The 23,769-nt window shown below is 40.2% G+C and overlaps 1 protein-coding gene across 1 annotated transcript in view; it reads right to left on the reverse strand.

Annotated features, from left to right (window-relative positions):
• The window catches only part of ANO4 (anoctamin 4), a 227,783-nt gene that overhangs the window by 53,276 nt on the left and 150,738 nt on the right, over positions 1-23,769 (reverse strand). The window contains exons 13-20 of the mRNA XM_060112423.1: positions 23,333-23,415; positions 16,854-16,994; positions 15,958-16,122; positions 9,541-9,577; positions 7,337-7,448; positions 6,357-6,414; positions 6,120-6,217; positions 4,134-4,276 (exon numbers count right to left, since the gene is read on the reverse strand). Of these exons, the coding sequence (XP_059968406.1) occupies positions 4,134-4,276; positions 6,120-6,217; positions 6,357-6,414; positions 7,337-7,448; positions 9,541-9,577; positions 15,958-16,122; positions 16,854-16,994; positions 23,333-23,415 (837 nt within the window). The remainder of the gene's footprint in view (positions 1-4,133; positions 4,277-6,119; positions 6,218-6,356; positions 6,415-7,336; positions 7,449-9,540; positions 9,578-15,957; positions 16,123-16,853; positions 16,995-23,332; positions 23,416-23,769) is intronic.

Here is a 23,769-nt window from a genome sequence, read left to right on the forward strand (position 1 = left end):
TATCACTGTTTGCAGATGACATGATACTATACATAGAAAATCCTAAAGATGCTTCCGGAATAGTACTAGACCTCATCAATGAATTTGGTAAGGTTGCAGGATACAAAGTTAATACACAGAAATCTGTTGCATTTCTATACACTAACAATGAAAGATCAGAAAGAGAAATTAAGGAAACAATCCCATTTATCATCACATCAAAAAGAATAAAATACCTAGGAATAAACCTACCTAAGGAAGCAAAAGACCTGTACTCTGAAAACTATAAGATGCTGATGAAAGAAAATGAAGATGACACAAACAGATGGAAAGATGATATACCATGTTCTTGGACTGGAAGAATCAATATTGTCAAAATGACTATACTATCCAAGGCAACCTACAGATTCAATTCAATTCTTATTAAATTACCAGTGGCATTTTTCACAGAACTAGAACAACAATATTTTAAATGTGTATGGAAACACAAAAGACCCTGAATAGCCAAAGCAATCCTGAGAAAAGAAAATGGAGCTGGAGGATTCAGGCTCCCTGACTTCAGACTATACTACAAAGCTACAGTCATCAAAACAGGGTGGCACTAGCACAAAAACAGAAATATAGATCAATGGAACAGTATAGAAAGCCCAGGAATAAACCCATGCACCTATGGTCAATTAATCTATGGCAAAGGAGGCAAGAAAATACAATGGAGAAAAGACAGTCCCTTCAATAAGTGGTGCTGGGAAAACTGGACAGCTACATGTAAAAGAAAGAAACTAGAACATTTTCTAACACTATCAACAAAAATAAACTCAAAATGGATTAAAGACCTAAATGTAAGACCAGGTACTATAAACCTCTTAGAGGAAAACATATGCAGAACACTCTTTGACGTAAATTGCAGCAAGATCTTTTTGGATCCACCTCCTACAGTAATGAAAATAAAAACAAAAATAAACAAATGAGACCTAATTAAACTTAAAAGCTTTTGCACAGCACAGGAAACCATAAACAAAATGATAAGACAACCCTTAATGGGAGAAAATATTTACAAACGAAGTGACCTACAAGGGATTAGTTGCCAAAATATACAAATAGCTCATGGAACTGAATATCATAACAAAAAACACAACCCAGTCAAAAAATGGGCAGAAGATCTAAATAGACATTTCTCCAAAGAAGACATACAGATGGCCAACAGGCACATGAAAAGACTCTCAACATCACTATTTATTAGAGAAATGCAGATCAAAACTACAATGAGGAATCACCTCACACTGGTCAGAATGACGGTCATCAAATAGTCTACAAACAATAAATGCTGGGGAGGGTGTGGAGAGAAGGAAACCCTCCTACACAGTTGGTGGGAATGTAAATTGGTACAGCCACTATGGAGAACAGTATGGAGGTTCCTTAAAAAACTAAAAATAGAATTACCATACAACCCAGCAATCCTGGGCATATATCTGGAGAAAACCATAATTCAAAAAGATACATGCACCCCAATGTTCATTGCAGCACTATATACAATGGCCAAGACATGGAAGCCACCTAAATGTCCATCAACAGAGGAATGGATAAAGAAGATGTGGTACATATATACAATGGAATATTACTCGGCCATAAAAAAGAATGAAATAATGCCACCTGCAGCAACATGATGGACCCAGAGAATATTGTGCTTAGTGAAATAAGTCAGACAGAGAAAGACAAGTGCTATATGATATCACAAGTGGAATCTAAAAAGATGATACAAATGAACTTATTTCCTAAACAGAAAGAGACTCACAGACTTCAGAAACAAACTTATGGTTACCAAAGGGGAAGGTGGGGAGGAGGGATAAATTAGGAGTTTGGGATTCACATATACACACGACTATATATGAAATAGGTAATCAACAAGGACCTACTGTATAGCACAGGGAACTCTACTCAGTATTCTGTAATAATCTATATGGGAAAAGAATCTGAAAAAGAATGGATATACGTATATGTATAACTGAACCACTTTGCTGTACACCCAAAACTAACAACATTGTAAATCAACCGTAATATAAAATAAAAAATTAAAAAACTATAGATAATGTGCAAATAAATGGATATTGCTGTGTTTCAATAGAAGGTTATTTACAAAGCCAGGCAGTGGACTGGCTTTGGGTCTGAGGGCAGTAGTGTGTTAACCCCTCACCTACATAGATTGGTTACATTTGTGCATAAATTTGTGAATATTTATTGATCTGTACACTTTTGATTTATATGCTTTTCTCACTATATATCCTACTTCAATGAATACATTTAAAAAATATAACAAAGCAGGAAAGTCATTAAGAAAATAACAAAAACAACAAGAACAGAAGCAAGCAGTTAGGATTCACTGGTCTGCTTGTAATGCTGCTTCTGAGATTTGTTTCTTGCTGCAAAGATACTGGAGTATTTGGAGCACTACCAGTTCTTTTCATGCACTCTGTATACCAACATTATTGTTCATTTCCTTCTTTATGGGAGGAGAATCCATTAAGAGACCTCCAAGTGGTTAGTTCTCTTAATGAATTCCCTTTATTAAGTGTTATTATCACTGCCCAGATTGATTTCTTCTCCAAGTTATATCATTCTGCCATTCTATAATTGAAACTCTAAAAACATTGGTAGGTACTTAGGACATAAGCTATCTAAGAAACATTAAGTATCAACTCTACTACTGCTTTAATTTTCAGATTTGCCCAGAAAGAACTTCTTTCAGAAGTAATGTATCTTGCCCATCCCTACCCCCACTTTCACCCCAATGTTACAGAGCTTAAACATAATTAGAAAAAAAGAGAAAAGCTATCCATGCTCAGTGTATCTGCTAAGGGATCTTGTTAAGCTTTTCTCCCCTGGAAGATAAGAAGAATAGAAAAATAATAATAATGACATGGATGACATATATCAAGTACATTCTATGAGCCAGGCATTTTTCTAAGCCCTTTCCATGTGTTAGTTTATTTAATCCACATAAAAATGCTCTGAAGTGGTTACTTTTTTTTATCCCCATTGTAGAGAAGAGGAAAGTGAGACAAAGAGATTAAGTAATTGCCCAAGGTTTCACAGTTAATAAGTGAGGGGCTGGGATTTGAACTCAGGTAATCTCTTTCTAAAGCTCATGCTCTCAGATACATGCTAAAATAAGTAGCTTGGATTTGATCATAGAGAAATCAGATTCCTTCAATAGAAGTGTAGCATAGCTTAAGCATTCCCAGCTTCCTGCCACCCCCTCAAGGGAAATGACTGTCCCCAGTCTACCCCCTACTGACTCATACTGCAGCATCTATGCCACTTTATTGCACTTACCTTTTATATCTCTGACTTTCCCCCACTGTGCACTCTTTCAGAGCTGGGACTGTGCCTGATTCCTTGTATCGCTAGTGCCAAACATAATGTCTGCCTGGACATAACATGGCTCAAAAGATGTCTGCTGGATACAAACTACTATATATAAAACAGATAAACAACAAGGTCCTACTGTATAGCACAGGGAACTATATTAAATATCTTATAATAAACTATAATAGAAAGGAATATGAAAAAGAATGTTTATATTCTTTTATGTATATATGTATAACTGAATCACTTTGCCATACACCTGAAACTAACACAACATTGTAAATTAACTATACTTAAATAAAAAAAAAACTTGTCTGCTGAGTGAATGAATCAATCACACCATGAGTGATCACTCCTTTTTCTTTGGTTCACCAAGTTTTCAGCTCATTTTTTTCTGGTGACTTATTACAAGGGACAGGACACAATGTCATGAAGAATGTGAAGTGACTTGGCACTATTTCTGTCAATAAAGCTTCTTAAAGCAAGAACACCCTTCCTCTGCATTTAGCTCAAGAATCCCCATACTGCTAGCCTCGATGATAATGGTGTATGTCTAGTTAAATGTAGCTAGAATTTACATTTATAATTAATAGGCTAAAACAGACAACAAGGTCCTACTCTATAGCACAGGGAACTATATTCAATATCCTATGATAAACCATTATGGAAAAGAATATGAAAAGAATTATAACTGAGTCATTTTGCTGTACAGCAGAAATTAACACAACATTGTAAATTAACTATACTTCAATAAATTTTTAAAAATCAGATAAAATAGGCTATTTTCATACTCATTTCTAAGTATTCATCGAAAAGTCCGTAGGCGTTCATTGGCTGAAGGTTGTAGTCCTTTTCCCACTGTGGGAAACTTATTTTCCTTTCAGGTCCATGTTCTTGTCTTACTTTCCTTCTAGTCCACCAATTCTGAATTAACCTGCACAACAAGATCAATTTATTTAAAAAAATGTATATAGCTGTTCATAAGACAAGTAATAAGAAATAGAATTAGAATATAGAACAATAGTTTTAAAAATTTAGGACAGGCTGCCAAGGAAATGAAGCCTTGGATTAGCAAGGAAATAACAATGGAGGCTACACTTCAAGCATTTGTACTTGAAAGTGAACAGAATGATCGATGAACTTATTTTAATCATTCACGAAACTGTCTCTCGTCCAGTGTTGCTTTGGAGGGTTGGGTAGAGGACTGAGAACATTGATAAGCTGATCCCCCAGTACAAAGGCAACCCGCAGGCCTCTTGAGAAGAAGATGGTTTGGCCTAGCTGGCTTAGTTGAGGACCCATGAGCAGTCTTACCATGGGGTGCTGACCTGCATACTCTGACTCGAGGGCCCTAGAAGGTCTGCAAACCCACAAAGGTTTCCTCCTCTCCTGGCATACAGAAGCCCACAGGTCGACAACTGGATCTGCCTGCTTTCGGGTTGAGTTTGACAGAGGCTCTGATTCCCAATAAAATGCATCTCACACTGGTGAGGTTAGTACATTAATCCTTGGCAGTGTTCAGAAGTGCATCTTACGATACGGAACAGGGTCGAAGAAATAGGGGTGGCGGGGGTCAGGTTTGTGTACTGTAGGGGGCAAGGAGAAAGCTGAGGGGTATCTGAGAGTAGCGATGCCAAAGCAAAAACAAATGTGAAATAAACTAAATAAGGGGATGGGTATCAAAGACAATTTTGCCTACTTCACAATTTTGCTCTATGTCCATATTAGTAGAAGATAAATATAGTTCCCTTGATGTCTATGACAGTTTGATAAGTTATGGATGATACTTTAAAAGAGAATATAATGCTTCTAACTTTTAAATTTTATGCTTTTTTTAAAAAGTTTTATAGAAAACATCAACACTTGGAAGAAGTTTTCTAAAAATAAATCTAAGAAGAGAAAAATTACTGGCAGTGGTTCTGACAGGGAGCTAAGAGATGACTTTTCGAAGTGAACCAAGTTCCAGCTAATTGTTCTGGCTGAGTGGTCTTCCCTGAAACCTGGAATTCTCTGTGGAGACACTTGGGCTGACCTGGAAACCTGTAGGTGTAGAATTAAAGAAGAAATAGAAGTGCTGCTGATTTATGTCCCTTTAAAACTTAACTGACCAGAACTGAGCAAACAGAGCCAAATTCAATGTTATCCTTACAAAGGTGATGCAAGTTTTTGCCCATTGCCATCAACATAAACTGTTATCATCAGGTAATGATGTTTTTACTGGTTAGGATATGCTTACTTAGAAATATTCCAGTTTCTTTTTTGAATCATTTCTTTAGGTCTTCTTTCCATAAGTTCCTTTCCTGTACAGTTGAATTTAAGGAAGTTTAAAGAAATTACCATTTCTGATTTATTGCAGGGGTTGGGGAGTAGAGACCTCGTTAGTGTGTCGTCATCATTTAAAGCAGCCTGGAAGCAGGTATCCACTTATTTAGGGGCCCACAGAGACTTCTTAAAGAATATTCACTTTTGTTTATGGGATTTGTGCTAAATCTTCCAAAAGAGCCAATGTTTATTATTTTCATGATTTGTCTTTGAATATCTAAGCATGAAGACTTAGCTCCAGGCACACACACACACACACACACACACACACACACACACACACACACACACACACACACACACACACACACACACACACACACACACACACACACACACACACACACACACACACACGCTTAACTGCTGAGTCTGCATTGCTTATCTTACTTGCCACACCTAGAAAAGCCAACGAGACATGCTGCCTCTCAAGTATAGATATCTAAGGTACTTACGGGTAGCCAAGTTCCATGAAATTATTCCAGGTCTGCTTTAGCACCATTATAATACCCATTTGCATACAGAGATCAATAAGGCATCCACTAGGGTGGCACTGCGAGGTAAGCAAACACAGAAATTCAAGAATCAATGGACAGGAAGAACAGCTGTCTGGTTTCTAATCTGCACAAAGTTGCCTTAAGCCTGTTTAACGCACGTCTGTAGGAAACAAGGAATGATGGGAGAATACCGACCTCTTCTAGTCTCCACCTGTTTATCAGCCTCAAGTAGGCACCTGGGTGTCCTGTGAATCTTCAACACACACAGAAAAACAAACCATTAGCATCCTGTAGCCTTCAGTGAATATTATATTCAGATTAGCACATCCTCCAGTGAAAATTACTGGCGCAGTAAGGAACAGGTCTCAGGGAATTAGGAAAACTCTCTGGAACTGGCATAATGGCAGCTTCTGGAATTCTCTGGGGGATATTTCTCTCCTGGCCCTTCTGTCTGGCTGCTGACCACAGAGGCCAGTTCTTGCTGCCTGCTGTGACTTTTAACTTTTTCTGCTGAATATCAAGTGGCTGTTGCGTAAGCAGCAGGTTGGGTTTAAACACATCAGATCTTTTTGAATATTAGTAATGCCGTGTTTTTTATTTTTTAAAACTAAACTATTTGACTAGCATTCCATGCTGAAGTAGCTAGAAACTGCGGAGAGGCTGCTCATCCATTTCACTAAAACCCAATACTCGGCTCTTCCCTGGTTCTCGCCTCCTCAGACACACTTCCTGGTGTAACGAAGTTCATGGTACCTGGACGTTCCAAATCCTCAGAACTGCTGGATTCAGAAGCTACCCAGTCCCCTTCGGCATCCTACGTCAGCCCCCTTTCCTGTCTGAATGTCCTTCCCTCCTCTGTGAGGTCAGGGATCTGGGACATGCCACCTGCTCTTATAGGTGTGAGATCCAGAGGCCTGATTCAGGTACAGATGGAGCCTGCAAGTTTTACATTCACACTTCACGTGTGCAAACTATTTTCTTCTACTCACCTTAACAAGAAAAGGTACAAGGGACTTTGATGGAGACCATTCCCCAGAATGGGAAGGGAAAGGAAAGGAGACTGATCTTCTCTTTATACACTTTATAAAAGTCACCCTAAAGGCTGGCCTCTCTGTCACCTTGGTCAGTGACCTCTGTCCCTGGCCGGGGGAGATGTGGAGAGAATGGGTTCTTACCTTCCGAGGAAGAACGCGATGTAAAACGTGGAGCTGTTCAGATTGACAAACTGAAAAAGAAACATTTTCAGGGTGAAGCTGTTCTCCCACTCGGACTCAGTGCGAGGCTGTTCTGTGGACACAAGGGGAGCAGACTTTGAGAGGCTGCATCTGACCCCTTCTCAACTCCCTCTGTCCAGCTCCCCAGACGCACGGGGTGGGAGCACAGGCTTCCTAAGGAGGCTGCAGGAGGGCCCAGCTTGCCTACAGATGACATGCGACGGAATGGACCATCCACGGGTTCCTCAAGCTCCCAGACCAGCCCCAGCGAGGCTTTGGTGGGAAGTGACTACTGACTTGTCTGAGGGCAGGGAATATCGTTTGTTCCGCTCTTCCAGGATGCCCGGAGAGCCTGGAGTAGAGACAGCCAGGCTGAAGGGGCCGCACTCCCGGCCCTGGCTCCTTGCAGGAGCCTCTCCTTTTGCTCTTAGTTTCCACCTGTGGGGTGGGGCCTGTGTGGCGTCAGGTCCCCTCCCATCTCCTAGTAACTCCTTGGTCTCGACTTCTATTTCTGCTGTGATGTGAGGTGCTACTGGGAGAGAGGGAGTCAGACCCCCCCCATCTCAGAATGAGCATCTGACCCCGTTACCTGTCACCCTCATCCACCATCATTTTCATTCTCAAGGACAAGTACCGAGGAGGTGACCTCATCTTTAGAGCTTTTATTATATAGCAGCATCTTTGTCTTACAACTTCCTGACCTCAGTCAGGCACCAATTCTCATCTTCTTGTATTTCAATTTCCATACAGCAAATGCCCTTTGGACATTATGATACAAACCAAAAATATGGATCAATCCTCCAACCTGAAATCTCATGTCAAATGCGCTTATCCTTCCCTGGAAGTTGCATCCTCACCTCAAATAACATCAAAGAAAATGCATTTAATGCAATAGCACTTTCTGGTTCCACATTCCCTGAGCTTCTAATTGCTCATTTACTATTTCACCCCATCAGTTCCTTTCCCACAAACTATAGCTCAAAATGCTTCCCAGGAGGATATCTGAGAAGGGAGGGGAGAAAGAATGAGAATCGGATTTAAAATGGTTTAAGTGTCAATTTCAGAACAAGGCCATACTGCTGTTGAGGGAAGAAATGACAAAGGATGCTTTACTTCACTTCTGCTAATGAACTCTTGGTTACACAGGAAGGTCTCCTAGCTCATCAGCCAGCTGGGTGGGTTCCCAGGTGGCCCAACCACAGATTGACCATGGCTGTTATCTCCACAGGCATCTTTTCCAGCCTGGAGCAAGGTCCCCCCTGGACACAGTCTATCAATGGGCAGTTACCTCTTCTGTGGACATAAACTTCTATCTTTTTGGGCAAAGAGTGGCGGTGATGGAAGATTTCAATGAATTTAAAGGAGATATGCCAAGTGCCTAGCTCTGTATCTGGCACATAGAAGGGCTCAAACAGAGGAGATGCCAGATGTATCTGGCATCTTTTATTATAATGATTATTATAAATAAAAACACTTTTGTGATTTTTTTCTCCCTTTGGCAAGCTACATATGGGAATGTGCTAAAACAGGTTTTGTGTGGGAGCATGTAATTTTCTCAAACTGCATAGAGTAAAATGACTAATATCTCATTAATGAAATTGGGACAATTCCTCTATTTTGAAAATGTAGTAAATGTACAGCTCATAGCTGGTTACCAGATTGTTCTGGTGCCTTACAAAGTCAGAGAAACGTTCCTAGGGATGACTTGTCCAGATGAATGTCACTTCCACAAATGTCAGTAATGGTTAGCCTGTCTACATAAAAGACTCCCAGTGTTCAAAGCAACTAACTTTGCTGTGATTTTATATGCCATTAAAACTTGCTGTGTTTTTAATTAAATAAAAATTGTAGGCAACAGCAAATGAACACTTTTCTAAATGATTATAGGTACTTCATACACATGTACTTTTGTAAGAGAAAACCTACTTTAAATTATATTAGCTCATGAAAGATAATGTCTAAATGCTTTAAAGCTTTAGGTAGGAAAGATTCTCTCAATTCCTAGACATATTTAACATGTCCTGTTGAGGGCAAAGAACAAATTGTTGTATGCAATTCAAAATAAAGGGAATATTTGTTTTCAGCAGTGTTTCAGAAATGAATCTTTGAGAAGGTATTTTTCAGACCACAATACTGTACTGTGAAGTAAAGAGGGTTCCACTTACCTAAATTTGTCAGAAGCAGTGCAACTTTTTCATAGAGCTGTAAAATAAATTTAATACATTTAACAAACTGTAGATGTTCTAAAATCTGTAATTATGAAATAAATAGGTAAGTAAGTCATAAATGAAAATAATTTCATTAACCATCCACTGCTCAAACAATGAAAACATCATCAACAACTGTGTCCTTTCAGGACAAGAAAGAATTGTACAAGGTCCCATTTTAATATTTTAAAAGTCTCACTTCTTGGGCCTCCCTGGTGGCGCAGTGGTTAAGAGTCCGCCTGCCGATGCAGGGGATACGGGTTCGTGCCCCGGTCTGGGAGGATCCCACATGCCGCGGAGCGGCTGGGCCCGTGAGCCATGGCCGCTGGACCTGCGCGTCCGGAGCCTGTGCTCCGCAACGGGAGAGGCCATGACAGTGAGAGGCCCGCATACCACAAAAAGAAAAAAAAAAAAAAAAAAGTCTCACTTCTTGTTTTGGGGTGAATAGTTCTGTAACAACAGGCCAGCTGCCTCTAATTATCAGCTTGCTAAGGGATGCTGGGCAAGTCACAACATTCCTGGGCCTCCTCAATGTAAAATCTCCTCAATGTAAAATCTCTAAGACTGCTTCTGATAAGAGTCTGTAATCCTATTGTTTTTATGGGCTGATTTTCTAGATTATAGCATTCCTAAACACCAAAGTGATCAAACATTATTGGGAACCGCCAAACTTATGGTACTCTGCTTTTCTATTAGTGAATTAGATGCATCCCTAACTCACCCAGCCATCTGGTAAATGGAGGGTCCTAATAGGATGGAAGGGGTGTGTGTCCCTGTGCTTGTGTGTGTGTATGGAAGTATAGGGGGTACAGTTAAGGGCAAACCCAGCTCTAGGAGATTCCCTAGGGAGGATATAAATTGAAAAAGAAAAGAGCAAGTGCTTTCTCTAAAATGAAAGATGATAAATGAAAACGAAAAAGAAAACTAGTCAAATGGATTTGAACAATATGAAAATTAAGATCACATTTAGACTAAAGTAGTGAAATTTCACTGGTTAAAATTCCCCAGGCTGGAATAACAGCTTTACTGCCAGCAAGCTGTAGGTCTTGGGCATGTTACCTCACCTCTTCTTTAGACCATCGTTTTCTTTACATGTGGTTGAGAATGGGTATTGGACACACTCATCTTGAGGTCCTTCCTAACTTTTGCATTCTCTTACCCCAGATTTCTTCTAACTACAGAAATAGTCTAAATACTCAGATTGTATGACTCCAAACTTTCAGCAAAGACTGTGGTTTGTTATATTAAGATATAAATAATTCACATGGCCACAGTATCAAAGTTTGTATATAGAAATCTCAGACGCTTGGAGTCCAATGTTAAAACAGACTGGTATAATTTTCAATAAGAAATCTTGTGTTATAGATGAGTCATACATCTCAATTTTATCATAAAAATAAAATACTGGTAAACATATTAGGACAGATATTCTAATCAAAATTATTTTAATATTACAAAGGCATGGTATTATTAAAGTTACTTACATAATTATCAAGGAAAATTAAATTCAGCTGGTGAGACAACCTTTCTCAAAAATATAATTTTTTTTTTTTTTTTTTTTTTTTTGCTGTACGCGGGCCTCTCACTGCTGTGGCCTCTCCCGTTGCGGAGCACAGGCTCCGGACACACAGGCTCCGCGGCCATGGCTCGCGGGCCCAGCCGCTCCGCGGCATGTGGGATCTTCCGGGATCGGGGCACGAACCCGTGTCCCCTGCATCGGCAGGCGGACTCTCAACCACTGCGCCACCAGGGAAGCCCCCTCAAAAATATAATTTTTGATTACCTAGTTCATCCTTTAATCTTTCATGTTGATGTACATTTGTTAAAGCGCCTTGCTTTGCACACTTGTCTCAAAGGCCTTGAGAGCTGGTGACATGCCATCGTTATTTTTGTTTGGAAACTGAAAAAATTGGAATTTAAAAAAGGAACAGCACAGGAGTTGAAATATAATTATTATTAACCTTTTGAAAAGTAAGGTAAAGTGTATGAGGACACTGGGATTCATGGCACCTGTGAACATTTTATCTTGATGATACAATGAGATGGATAGTGAGCCTTTGAGCAGGATGCAACAGAAAAGAGCACATAAACAAAGGGACTGATAGCCAACAAGAGAGCGTCACATGAGTGGTTTCTGGAAAAGGCCTGATTTCTCTTTAGCCAGTTGAGACAGAAAGCACGGATAGTTTGTTCTGATAAGGGTAGTAGAAGATCTAAGTTTCCAAACTGGATGCCACAAATGGTTACTGTTAGAATCTTTAACTAACAGCAAGCTTTCTGATCCTAAGGATATGTCCAGAAGAAGCTATGAGCACTTCTAATTTTATCTTGTCCACCTGATCAATATATGTGGGTTTGTTCTGATGCAAGCCATATTTTCTGGTTTAGTTCTTTTTGGAACAAGTCATTGTGGTTTTCACTGTTTACAGATTATAATGAAATGTCAGATTCATTTTGGTATGGCTGAATAAAAAGGATGGTAATAACTTTTAATGTCTTCCTTTCTTGGCATATATAGCTTGAGACCACTATATTGAGATGTTCTTTGGTCACTAGTGAAGCAGAATAAAATTGAAAGAGCATGACAAGGAGGATTGAGGAAATCTATCTATTCACTCTGTCTTTGAACTATTTATTTTTCAAGACATGGAATAAAATGAAAACCCCGTAACTGGTCACTAAGAGGCATAATAGTTTGTTAGGATCCAGAATACTTTTGTAAAATAATATGAGCTTTATTTTTTAAAAAATGCACATAAAAGTAAACACACATTGTCAAATCCAGAAAATAGGCATTCCTTATAGATCTTCTTCAGTTAGGATTGGAAGAAAGTCAGAAATAGGATATATGATCTATAATAATTATTTGAAAGAGGTTTTAATGAACATAAATACCAATCTAGCTCTCAAGATTTTTATATTCAGTTAATGAAAAAGTATTCATGATTAATGTCCAAATGATTTTTTTTTTTTGCAAGACCAGTATGGCCAAAATTTTAAGTAATTGAAAACAATTTATATAGCTATAAAAACTATATTATTGAGTCATAAAAATGTCTTAAATTGAGCCATTTCAGCAGTCATTAATAGTTTAGTTCTGAATTGGTCAAAGCTATGTTATAGTCATTAGTCTGTCGTTTGTCCTTTATTCAATATTTGCTTTTTAAGGACTTAAAATTTTTAAAAATATATTTTGATGAAGAGCTTTCCCAGCTATATTACACACTTGGTTGCCTTCATAATGGAACCTGCAAGGCTTCAGGGCATAAGACAGGAGTGTAAAGGTGTGTGCTGGATGTGGATGTCCTCAGAGATGGCCGAGGAGGGTAAGGCAATTGGTCACTGCACAAAAGGGTCCTGGATGATGCTAGTTTTAGAGTGTGTATGCTTTTTATTTTCTTTCCTTCCCCTTGCTATGGCTTGTCATTTTCTGACCTTGTCGGTATTCTTGCCTTAGTAACCTTCTGTTATTTTAGTTTGATGTTGGCTGAGAAATCAGAACACCAAATGTGTTCACATTATATCTAAAAATAAAGAAAAGGGCTTCCCTGGTGGCGCAGTGGTTGAGAGTCCGCCTGCCGATGCAGGGGACACGGGTTCGTGCCCCGATCCCGGAAGATCCCACATGCCGCGGAGCGGCTGGGCCCGCGAGCCATGGCCGCGGAGCCTGTGTGTCCGGAGCCTGTGCTCCGCAACGGGAGAGGCCACAGCAGTGAGAGGCCCGCGTACAGCAAAAAAAATAAATAAATAAATAAAAAATAAAAAATAAAATAAAAATAAAGAAAAAAAAAAAGAAAAGAAACCTTAAGGGCATTCCTAAGAATGATACGTGTCAGCTTGAGTGTGTGGGCTTGGTCATCCATTTTGGTGACTCAGAAACCCTTTGTTAAATAAAACATGTAAGGGCCTCCCTGGTGGCGCAGTGGTTGAGAGTCCGCCTGCCGATGCAGGGGACACGGGTTCGTGCCCCGGTCTGGGAGGATCCCATATGCCGCGGAGCGGCTGGGCCCGTGAGCCATGGCCGCTGGGCCTGCGCGTCCGGAGCCTGTGCTCCGCAACGGGAGAGGCCACAACAGTGAGAGGCCCGCGTACCAAAAAAAAAAAAAAAAAAAAAAAAAAACGTAAAAAGCCTAGCTGTCTAGCTCCTAGCACACCGTAGGTGCTTTGTAGTGGCCCTAATTATATACTGTTTCATCTCCCCTCCTGCTTTGTTTTTGGTTTATTTCTTCTTGTCTTGGCTGTGTTCCACGAAGCAGAGGTTTTTGGATAAGTGATTTTCAGTTAAATGAACTGACAGCACTGGCTCCTGGCCAAACTGTACCAGCAAAAAGCATGTGTTTAGAGACCCACTGCATATACGCAGAAATTTATTTCTTAAGGTGTGTAAATGAACTTTTAGTAAGACATTGGAGAAGAGAGATGATTAAATACAGTAAGCTTTAATTCACGGCATCCTACCCGGACACAGAATCTTTTACTGCTCGGGCTGTTCGGTTAATTTCACTATGAATCACTCCCCTTCACAATGACTATTCATTCCACAATTAACTTTGAGACTAGCTGAACCGGGGACAGGGGGAGTGCAAGGGAGTGACAAACATCCACTTTCAGTCTCCACTTGACCAAGCAGTTACACAGTCATCATGTCAGAATGATCTGCAAGTGCTTTTTTTTTCCTACCTTCTGGATTTTTAAACTTTTTTTCTAAAATAATAAAGAAGTTCCTGTATTTTTAACAATAATAATAAGTTACCTATATTTCATTATCTCGGTGATTTCAGCACAATGGCCCAGATTTAAGTTGCAGTATAAATAAGGGTGAGGGGAACTATAATTGAACACTTATTCCATGCCTGACACTATACATGATACTCTACATACATTATTTATTCCCTCCTACAAACCTCAAGTCTAACAATGTCAGCCATTGCCTTTTGTTCTGCAAATAGTAACAACAGTTTACTGAGAGCCTACTATAAGCCAGAGCCTGTTTCTGGCAGGCTCTGCCAGAAACAGAGGCTGCCAGAGTTTGGAAACTTAGATCTTCTACTACTCTTATCAGAAGAGACAAAAGTTTCTGCCCTCTTGGGGCTACATTCCAATGGAGAAGATAAATAACAAAATAAATTAAAAAAATAGCCTATTAGATGGCGATTAATGCCATAGAACAAAATTAAGCAGGCAAGGAGCTAGGAGATGGTCAGACGGCAGGAGTGGGTTGCAATTTTAAATTGAGTGACAAGGGAAGCCTTATACTGGAAAAGTAACAGTTGAACAAAGACTTGAAGGAGGTGCAGGAGTAAACTCTGCAGACCCCATGGGAAAGAATGTTCCAGGTAGAGAGAAGAGCAAGTCAAAAGTCCTAGGGTGAGAGCTTACCTGGCACATTGAAGAAAGAAGGGAAGGCCAGTGAGAAGCAGGAAAGTCAAGGTGAGGAGGGAGGAGACAAAGTCAGAGACCTCACTGGGGCCAGATGAGGGAGACCCTGGGTCTCCATGTGAAGACAGAACTTTTATTCTGAGCGAGAGGGAAGCCACTGGATACAGTGAACAGAGGCTGACTTACATGGATGAAGCTTGCTTGCTCTAGCTGCTATGATAAGCCTGGATTGAGGGAAGCAGACGTGGAAGCTGGGAGACCAGCTCGGAAAGCACTGCAATAATCCAGGTGGGATATGCTGGGGACCTGGACCAAGGTGGGGACTGGGGATGTGTGAAAAGTGATCAAATTCTGGTTACATTTCGATGCTGAGAGAAGCAGAGAAGTTTCAGCCTGGGTGACTACAATGGGGCTGCAGGAGGAGCTCATTCTGGAGGGAAGATGGGGAGTTGGGGGTTGTGTGTTAGGTGAGGATGTTTGGGGTTCAAAGGAGACAGCTGGGCTGAAATATACATTTGAAAAAAACCTGAAATCAACACAAGCTACAAGTACCACCCTGAAATATTCCTTGCTGGGTTATCGCAAGAAATGCTTTGGATACTAATTTCCCATCATTCAGAAGCAAAAGGAAACAGGAACCAACACTACTGAGCTATGTCACAGAGTCTGAGCTGGGCCTTTAAAATATATTTTTTCTCTAAATTTCCCCAAGACGTATACAGTGTTATCTTACTGGATAAATAAGGGAACTGAGGTTCAGAGAGGGCAGGTGCCTTGCCCAGTCTTACAATGTAGAAAATCCTGGAGGCCAGACTTGACTCAAGCCTTCGGTATCCCCAGATGAGTTCACCTTATGCCAGGCACTTTGCAGCCAGGCCATAAGTGCCACATAATTGACCAGCCTCTCTAAGGCCAGGTCCCTTTAGAAACAGAAGAAAACTCACCTGTAGCACACACATTTTATCCATTTGACTAGCTACCTTGCAGCTCACTTACCACGTTCAGCAGCATGATGATGCAGAAATTGATGCACACGGCAGTCCCTGTGGTTGCAACCTGAGAATTATTCCGGATTAACGCCCACTTAAAGGCAGCGAAAGTGCTGACGGTCACCACCCTGTAAATGACGATCCCAAACACGGCGGCAATCACCACGCAGATCTGGCAGGAAGACAGAGGACACCCAGTGAGCACTGTGAGGGAAAGTTGGAGGAAGGGGCTCCCGCCATCTGGAAAATCCTCGGATGAGGAAACGAGATAAAGCGGCAGTGGTCCTGACTCAAGACACCACAACAAAATGCACACTTTTCATGTGGTTGATGCTTTCTCTTGTCTGTTTGTACGTTCTTTGTTATCCAAACAGAAAAGCCACAGAACTTCAGAGCTGATAAACCGTTAAGCTATGGGGTAACACTGGGGTAACAGAGTTCCTTGCATACTGTAAAGATGAACATTGTTTCAATTACCATATTCGGTTTTATACATCTATTTGCGTAGTATATACTAGGTTATGACAACGTTTGTATTTCTTACTGTATGGGCATTGTAAAAAAAAGTTTGGAAAACACTGCTGTAGGTATTAATACTATCTCATAGTTTTAGTTCCTTTCATTATGACATAGACAAATGCAAAGAACAGCATATTAGAGGATCTGAGCTCTTGTCTATTTCTTGGCTAATCTGGGCAAGCCCTTTACCCTTCTGGAGTCTCAGTTGCTCCACCTGTAAAATGCGGACAGCAATGCCATCCCTGACCACCACGTAGAATGGTTGTGAGGACTAAATAACAGAACGTGCAAACATATATCCAAACACTTGATATGATTATTGTTGTTACCATGCTACAGGTTGGTACTTTATGAAAGAAAGAGTTTTGTAAAAAAGTTTCAGACCATGAAGAATATTCCAGATGCAGAAACAATAAGTCGGCTGCATTTATCTGCAAATGCTTGATATGGTTCTGGTTTTCCCGAAATGGGATTCATCCGCTCTTTCTTGGAATACTTGGCTTCAAACTGGGGCCGTATTTCTTCCTAAAGAACAAGCAGACACATTTTTATGTACTGAAGGACTATTCAGACAATAAGAAAAAAATCATTTTATGCCACAGAAAAACTGAGTCAACAAATGCCACAGTCAATGACATGGGCTTGGAAACCGGCCACTTAAAGAGAATCTGCAGAATGATGATCTCGACTTTTTATCATCAAGGCTATGTAATTTAGACTAATAGTTAAGTGTCTCTATTATCTTTTTAAACTATACTTGAAGAAAGAAACTGAGAATGAGAAAAGGGACCAATTTGTCCTGTCCCTAGTGGTTTGAAACAACTAATAAGCTTTTACTTTTACTACCAGGGAGTGATGTGGACACCAGGACAAAGAAAGCTTCTGAACAGCAAAATGTTCAGAATTCGCTTTGTGAGTTATAATTCTTAGTTTTCTACTATTTTTAAATTTTTTGATTTAGGCAGTTAAAAACATGGTGCATCTATTTTTTAATAAGCTCCTATAGATGTCATTCACCCTTAACCATAGGTTTGAAACGTATTCTTCTGGTTGTTGTTGAGGATTTTGGCATCCATATTCATCAGTGATATTGGTCTGTAATTTTCTTTATTTGTAGTACCTTTGGTTTTGGTATCAGGGTGATGGTGGCCTCATAGAATGAGTTTGGGAGTGTTCCTTCCTCTGCAATTTTTTGGAAGAGTTTGAGAAGGATGGGTGTTAGCTCTTCTCTAAATGTTTGATAGAATTCACCTGTGAAGCCATCTGGTCCTGGACTTTTGTTTGTTGGAAGATTTTTAATCAGTTTCAATTTCATTAGTTGTGATTGGTCTGTTCATATTTTCTGTTTCTTCCTGGTTCAGTCTTGGAAGCTTATACCTTTCTAAGAATTTGTCTATTTCTTCCAGGTTGTCCATTTTATTGACATAGAGTTGCTTGTAGTAGTCTCTTAGGATGCTTTGTATTTCTGTGGTGTCTGTTGTGACTTCTCCTTTTTCATTTCTAATTTTATTGATTTGAGTCCTCTTCCTCTTTTTCTTGATGAGTCTAGCTAATGGTTTATCAATTTTGTTTATCCTCTCAAAGAACCAGCTTTTAGTTTTATTGATCTTTGCTATTGTTTTCTTCGTTTCTATTTCATTTATTTCTGCTCTGATCTTTATGATTTCTTTTCTTCTACTAACTTTGGGTTTTGTTTGTTCTTCTTTCTCTAGTTCCTTTAGGTGTAAGGTTAGATTGTTTGAGATTTTTCTTGTTTCTTGAGGTAGGCTTCTATTGCTATAAACTTCCCTCTTAGAACTGCTTTTGCTGCATCCCATAGGTTTTGGATCATCGTGTTTTCATTGTAATTTGTCTCTAGGTATTTTTTTATTTCATCTTTGATTCTTCAGTGATCTCTTGGTTATTTAGTAACGTATTATTTATCCTCCATGTGTTTGTGTTGTTTACATTTTTTTCCCCTGTAGCTGATTTCTAATCTCATAGCATTGTGGTCAAAAAAGATGCTTGATATGATTTCAATTTTCTTAAATTTACTGAGGCTTCATTTGTGACCCAAGATGTGATCTATCCTGGAGAATGTTCCGTGTGCCCTTGAGAAGAAAATGTAATCTGCTGTTTTTGGATGGAATGTCCTATAAATATCAATTAAATCTATCTGGTCTATTGTGTCATTTAAAGCTTGCGTTTCCTTATTTTCTGTTTGGATGATCTGTCCACTGGTTTAAGTGAGGTGTTAAAGTCCCCCTATTATTGTGTTACTGTCAATTTCCTCTTTTAGAGCTGTTAGCAGTTGCCTTATGTATTACCTTATGTATTGAGGTGCTCCTATGTTGGGTGCATATATATTTGTAATTGTTATATCTTCTTCTTGGATTGATCCCTTGATCATCATGTAGTGTCCTTCTTTGTATTTTGTAATAGCCTTTATTTTAAAGTCATTTTGTCTGATATGAGAATTGCTACTCCAGCTTTCTTTTGATTTCCGTTTGCATGGAATATCTTTTTCCATCCCCTCACTTTCAGTCTGTATGTGTCCCTAGGTCTGAAGAGTGGGTCTCTTGTAGACAGCATATATATGGGTCCTGTTTTTGTATCCATTCAGCGAGCCTGTGTCTTTTAGTGGGAGCACTTAATCCATTCACGTTTAAGGTAATTATCGATATGTCTGTCCCTGTTACCATTTTTAAAATTGTTATGGGTTTGTTTTTGTAGGTCCTTTTCTTCTCTTGTGTTTCCCACTTAGAGAAGTTCCTCTAGCATTTGTTGTAGAGCTAGTTTGGTGGTGCTGAATCTCGTAGCTTTTGCTTGTCTGTAAAGCTTTTGATTTCTCCATCAAATCTGAACGAGAACCTTGCTCGTTAGAGTAATCTTGGTTGTAGGTTCTTCCCTTTCATCACTTTAAATATATCATGCCACTCCCTTCTGGCTTGTAGAGTTTCTGCTGAGAAATCAGATGTTAACCTTATGGGAGTTCCCTTGTATGTTATTTGTCATTTTTCCCTTGCTGCTTTCAATAATTTTTCTTTGTCTTTAATTTTTGTCAATTTGATTACTATGTGTCTCAGCATGTTTCTCCTTGGGTTTATCCTGCCTGGGACTCTGTGCGCTTCCTGGACTTGGGTGGCTATTTCCTTTCCTATGTTAGGGAAGATTTCGACTATAATCTCTTCAAACATTTTCTAGGGTCCTTTCTCTCTCTCTTCTCCTTCTGGGACTCCTATAATGCAAATGTTGTTGTGTTTAATGTTGTCACAGAGGTCTCTTAGGCTGTCTCATTCCTTTTCATTCTTTTTTCTTTATTCTGTTCTGTGGCAGTGAATTCCACCATTCTGTTCCAGGTCACTTATCCATTCTTCTGCCTCTGTTATTCTGCTATTGATTCCTTCTTGTGTATTTTTCATTTCAGTTATTGTATTGTTCATCTCTGTTTGTTCTTTAATTCTTCTAGGTCTTTTTTAAACATTTCTTGCATCTTCTCAATCTTTGCCTCCATTCTTTTTCTAAGGTCCTGGATCATCTTCACTGTCATTAACTGAATTCTTTTTCTGGAGGGCTGCCTATCTCCACTTCATTTAGTTGTTTTTCTGGGTTTTATCTTGTTCCTTCATCTGATACATAGCCCTCTGCCTTTTCATCTTGTCTGTCTTTCTGTGAATGTGGTTTTTGTTCCACAGGCTGCAGGATTGTAGTTCTTCTTGTTTCTGCTGTCTGCCCTCTGGTGGATGAGGGTATCTAAGAGGCTTGTGCAAGTTTTTTGATGGGAGGAACTTGAAATGTACTCTTTTTTTTTTTTTTTTGCGGTATGCGGGCCTCTCACTGTTGTGGCCTCCCCCGTTGCGGAGCACAGGCTCCGGACGCGCAGGCTCCGGACGCGCAGGCTCAGCGGCCATGGCTCACGGGCCCAGCCGCTCCGCGGCATATGGGATCCTCCCAGACCGGGGCACGAACCCGTATCCCCTGCATCGGCAGGCGGACTCTCAACCACTTGCGCCACCAGGGAGGCCCCGAAATGTACTCTTAATTGGTATTGAAAACAAGGTAAATACCTTTCAAATCCAGCTAAAATCAAGGTTCCTCTAATTCTAAATCAAGCTGAGATTTTATTTCATTGAGTTGAGCCCCATCCAATGTGAAAAGCTTCTGACTAAAAAGCAATTATGGGATTAGGAAAAGATAATCAGCAAAAGGGTATTTTGAAGTCATTCTGGTTAATTAACAACTTGTTCTACATGAGTGTCTTGGAAGAGGAGGGAAAATAAGCAGAAACTCTGGTGCAGTGGAGATTGAGTTAGTCCAGGGAGAAACACTCAAGACTTAGATGAAGGTACTGACAGAAAGCAAAGAAGGAGCTGACAGAAGAGAGATTATGGAGGATGGGCACAGTCTGGTAGTGGCCTCCCTGTGTAGGAGGAAGGGCAGCCTGTCTCCTGCCACAGGATAAGCCCAATGCTGACTTTACACAGTGGCAGGTAATGGGGAAGGTCAGGGGGAGATACAGTTATAAACAGCCTCTGCCTCCTTTATTTTAGGTAGTTACACTTTAGGATATAAACAGATCTAGAATATTCTGCTTCTTTGGGAAACTCAATTCATTAGGCTATAAGTGTCATCAAGGGTCACTGAGTTAATCATCCAGAAAATTAGGCCAGTCATGGAGCCAGACCTGTCATCCTGGGTATTGCATGCTGAATTGTGTTCCCACCCCACCCACCGATTCATAAGTTGAAGTCCTAACCCTCAGTATCTCAGAATGTGTCTATATTTGGAGGCAGGGTCTCTACAGATGTAATTAAGTTAAAATGAGGTCATTAGGGTGGACCTTAATCCAACATGACTAGTTTCCTTATAGGAAGAGGAAATTTAGACAGAGACATGCACAGAGAGAAGACAATGTGAAGATACAGGGAGTAGATGGCTATCTACAACCCAAGGAGAGAGACTGGGAACCGATCCTTCCCTCACGGCCCTCAGAAGAAACCAGCCCTGCCAATACCTTGATCTCAGACTAGCCTCCAAACTGTGAGACAGTCAACTGCTTTTGCTTAAGCCACCCAGTCAGCGGCATTTTGTTACGGCAGCTCTAGCAAAGTAACATCCTGGGTTACCCGTGAAGAAGGCATGCAGCATGTCTGGGCTCTTCTGTACAGCAAGCTGAGGACCACAGGCTAGAAGTAAGAGGCATTTCTACAATGAATCCCAAACAGAAATAGAATTGCACATGGCCCCTGATATGATTCCGGTCCACAGGTGTGCTGAGTGAAAGCAGGGTTCTGCACTCCACGCTTTTTAACAGGGCTGGGAGTTCAGAAGCTCTAGACTTCTGAAGGGATATGTTTACCCTAAGGGTACTCATATTGCGGGCCCACCACAAGGGCCAACAGTGACTTTAGACTGGTTTAGTCAAAGTTATTTAATGCCCCACTTTATAGCTGAAAGGGGAAAATTTAGAAACATTTTTCTTTAGAAATGAAAAAAGTCCGAAGAGGAAGTAATTTGTCTTAGATGACACAGCTGCTTAGTGGTGACTCGGCTTCCCAGGAAAGAGCATTTTCCATCCCACTTGAAAGCCACTCCCATAAACACATGTAACAAAAACCAGAACAGCTCCACCCAGGAGGAAGTCTTGAATGTAGCCTGGCTGTGGCTGGTAGCCCCCAGAAGTCACCTGGGCAGTCTCTTCCAACTCAGAAAACCATTTTCTAGAGAATGCATGCTTATAAAAGCATGAGAGAGGCCTCATCACAAGAACAGGGATTGCTGAGAATCCCAGTATCATTTCTAGATTTAAAAACTACCCAAATGTGTTCATGGGTGTGAGGAGAAAAGGCAGCCATCCACGAGGCATGATTTGAAGGAAAAAACACTCCCCTCAAAATTATCTCCCCCCACCAAGCCTATCCCAGGGCTAAAATTCTCAGTTATCTGAGAATTTTAAATTTAAAATTTAAAATTTTAAATCTTCTCAATTACAGAAGATTCCTTTTAATTTATAAAAATATATATCTGTGTCTCTTGGAAGGAAAACACCCATTGATACCCATTATCATATCATATATGACTAGTGTTTTTGATTTACTGGCCCAGCAAGGCTCTGAGGAAATGGTACTCAGGAGAGGTAGGAGATAATGGATGAGAGGAAGGGAAGGGGAGCTCAGGCTGGGCACATGGTGACCAAACCCACCCATGGGTCCTCAAGACTTCTGACAGGAATGGGGCAAGGAGAGAGAGGATAAAGACCAGACACAGGTTAGTAAAGGGCATGGTGTATTGGCCTAGAAGGCGATAAAGGGAGAGTGACATGCTGAGAAAGTGAAGTCTATGGGACTGAATTTACCTCTCCTGGACGGTTTTATCTAGAGCTGGTCCTGCTTTTAGCCACATCCACCAAAGAGGCTGTTTGAGGAGTGGTTTCCCCTCAGTATTTATCACTCACGGGAGCACTACTCAGCCTGTGCACATCTGGTCACTGTCCAGGGTCCTGTAGAGTTCACAGAACCATTTCCTTGGAGTACTTAGGAGGTCTGCTTCCATGTGCCTACAATTGTGAAACTAATATTCTCCTTCTGATAAAGAGAATGGATAATATTTAAGGAAACTAAACAAATCTTACTACCAATTCTTCTGATGCCTCTACCTACAAGTGAAATGCTTTACTTAATCATGGAACTTTACTCCACTAAGAAATCAAAATGTGTTTTTTTTAAATTCCTCTTGAAATTTCCTGTAAAGACAGGTATAAAAAATGATTTATGAATCAACCTGACTTCCATCACAGGCCAGAGAGCGATGACTCAAGAGGGACTGTGTATTTCTTGGTTATCAGCTTTTTTTAAAAAAAAAAAATTGAGGTAAATGATACAAACCTCCTCTTCTTCCCAGTCTATCAAATCCCAGTCATAAGCAATTACTGCTCTCCGTCTTTTCCAAAACTCCAGGAAAACTGTCGCTGGAACAAGCAGAGAAAGGCAGACATTTTCAAATAAAACAATGCTTTTAACTGTGCCAATGGATAATGAAGCCATTGTAAAAGAATGACACTTTGTGTAAGCATTCTTGAATATCAGAATTTCTAGATAAATTTTAACAAGGATCATTTTCTGAGATTTACTAAGTCTGTGTCAAACACAATGAAAACTCAGAGATTTAAATTAAGCTGATTTGCAAGTCACAGCAGAGCAGACTTACTAGAATGATGAAGCTCCTGAGATGTAAGAATATAGAAAACTAGGTTACCAACATCATTTGAAAAGTGAGGGGCAGAAAAGGAAAAGCAAAGCTTAGCAGTTCACATGTATTTCAT

Source organism: Mesoplodon densirostris, chromosome 11 (assembly GCF_025265405.1).
Source record: "Mesoplodon densirostris isolate mMesDen1 chromosome 11, mMesDen1 primary haplotype, whole genome shotgun sequence".
Taxonomy (NCBI): domain Eukaryota; kingdom Metazoa; phylum Chordata; class Mammalia; order Artiodactyla; family Ziphiidae; genus Mesoplodon; species Mesoplodon densirostris.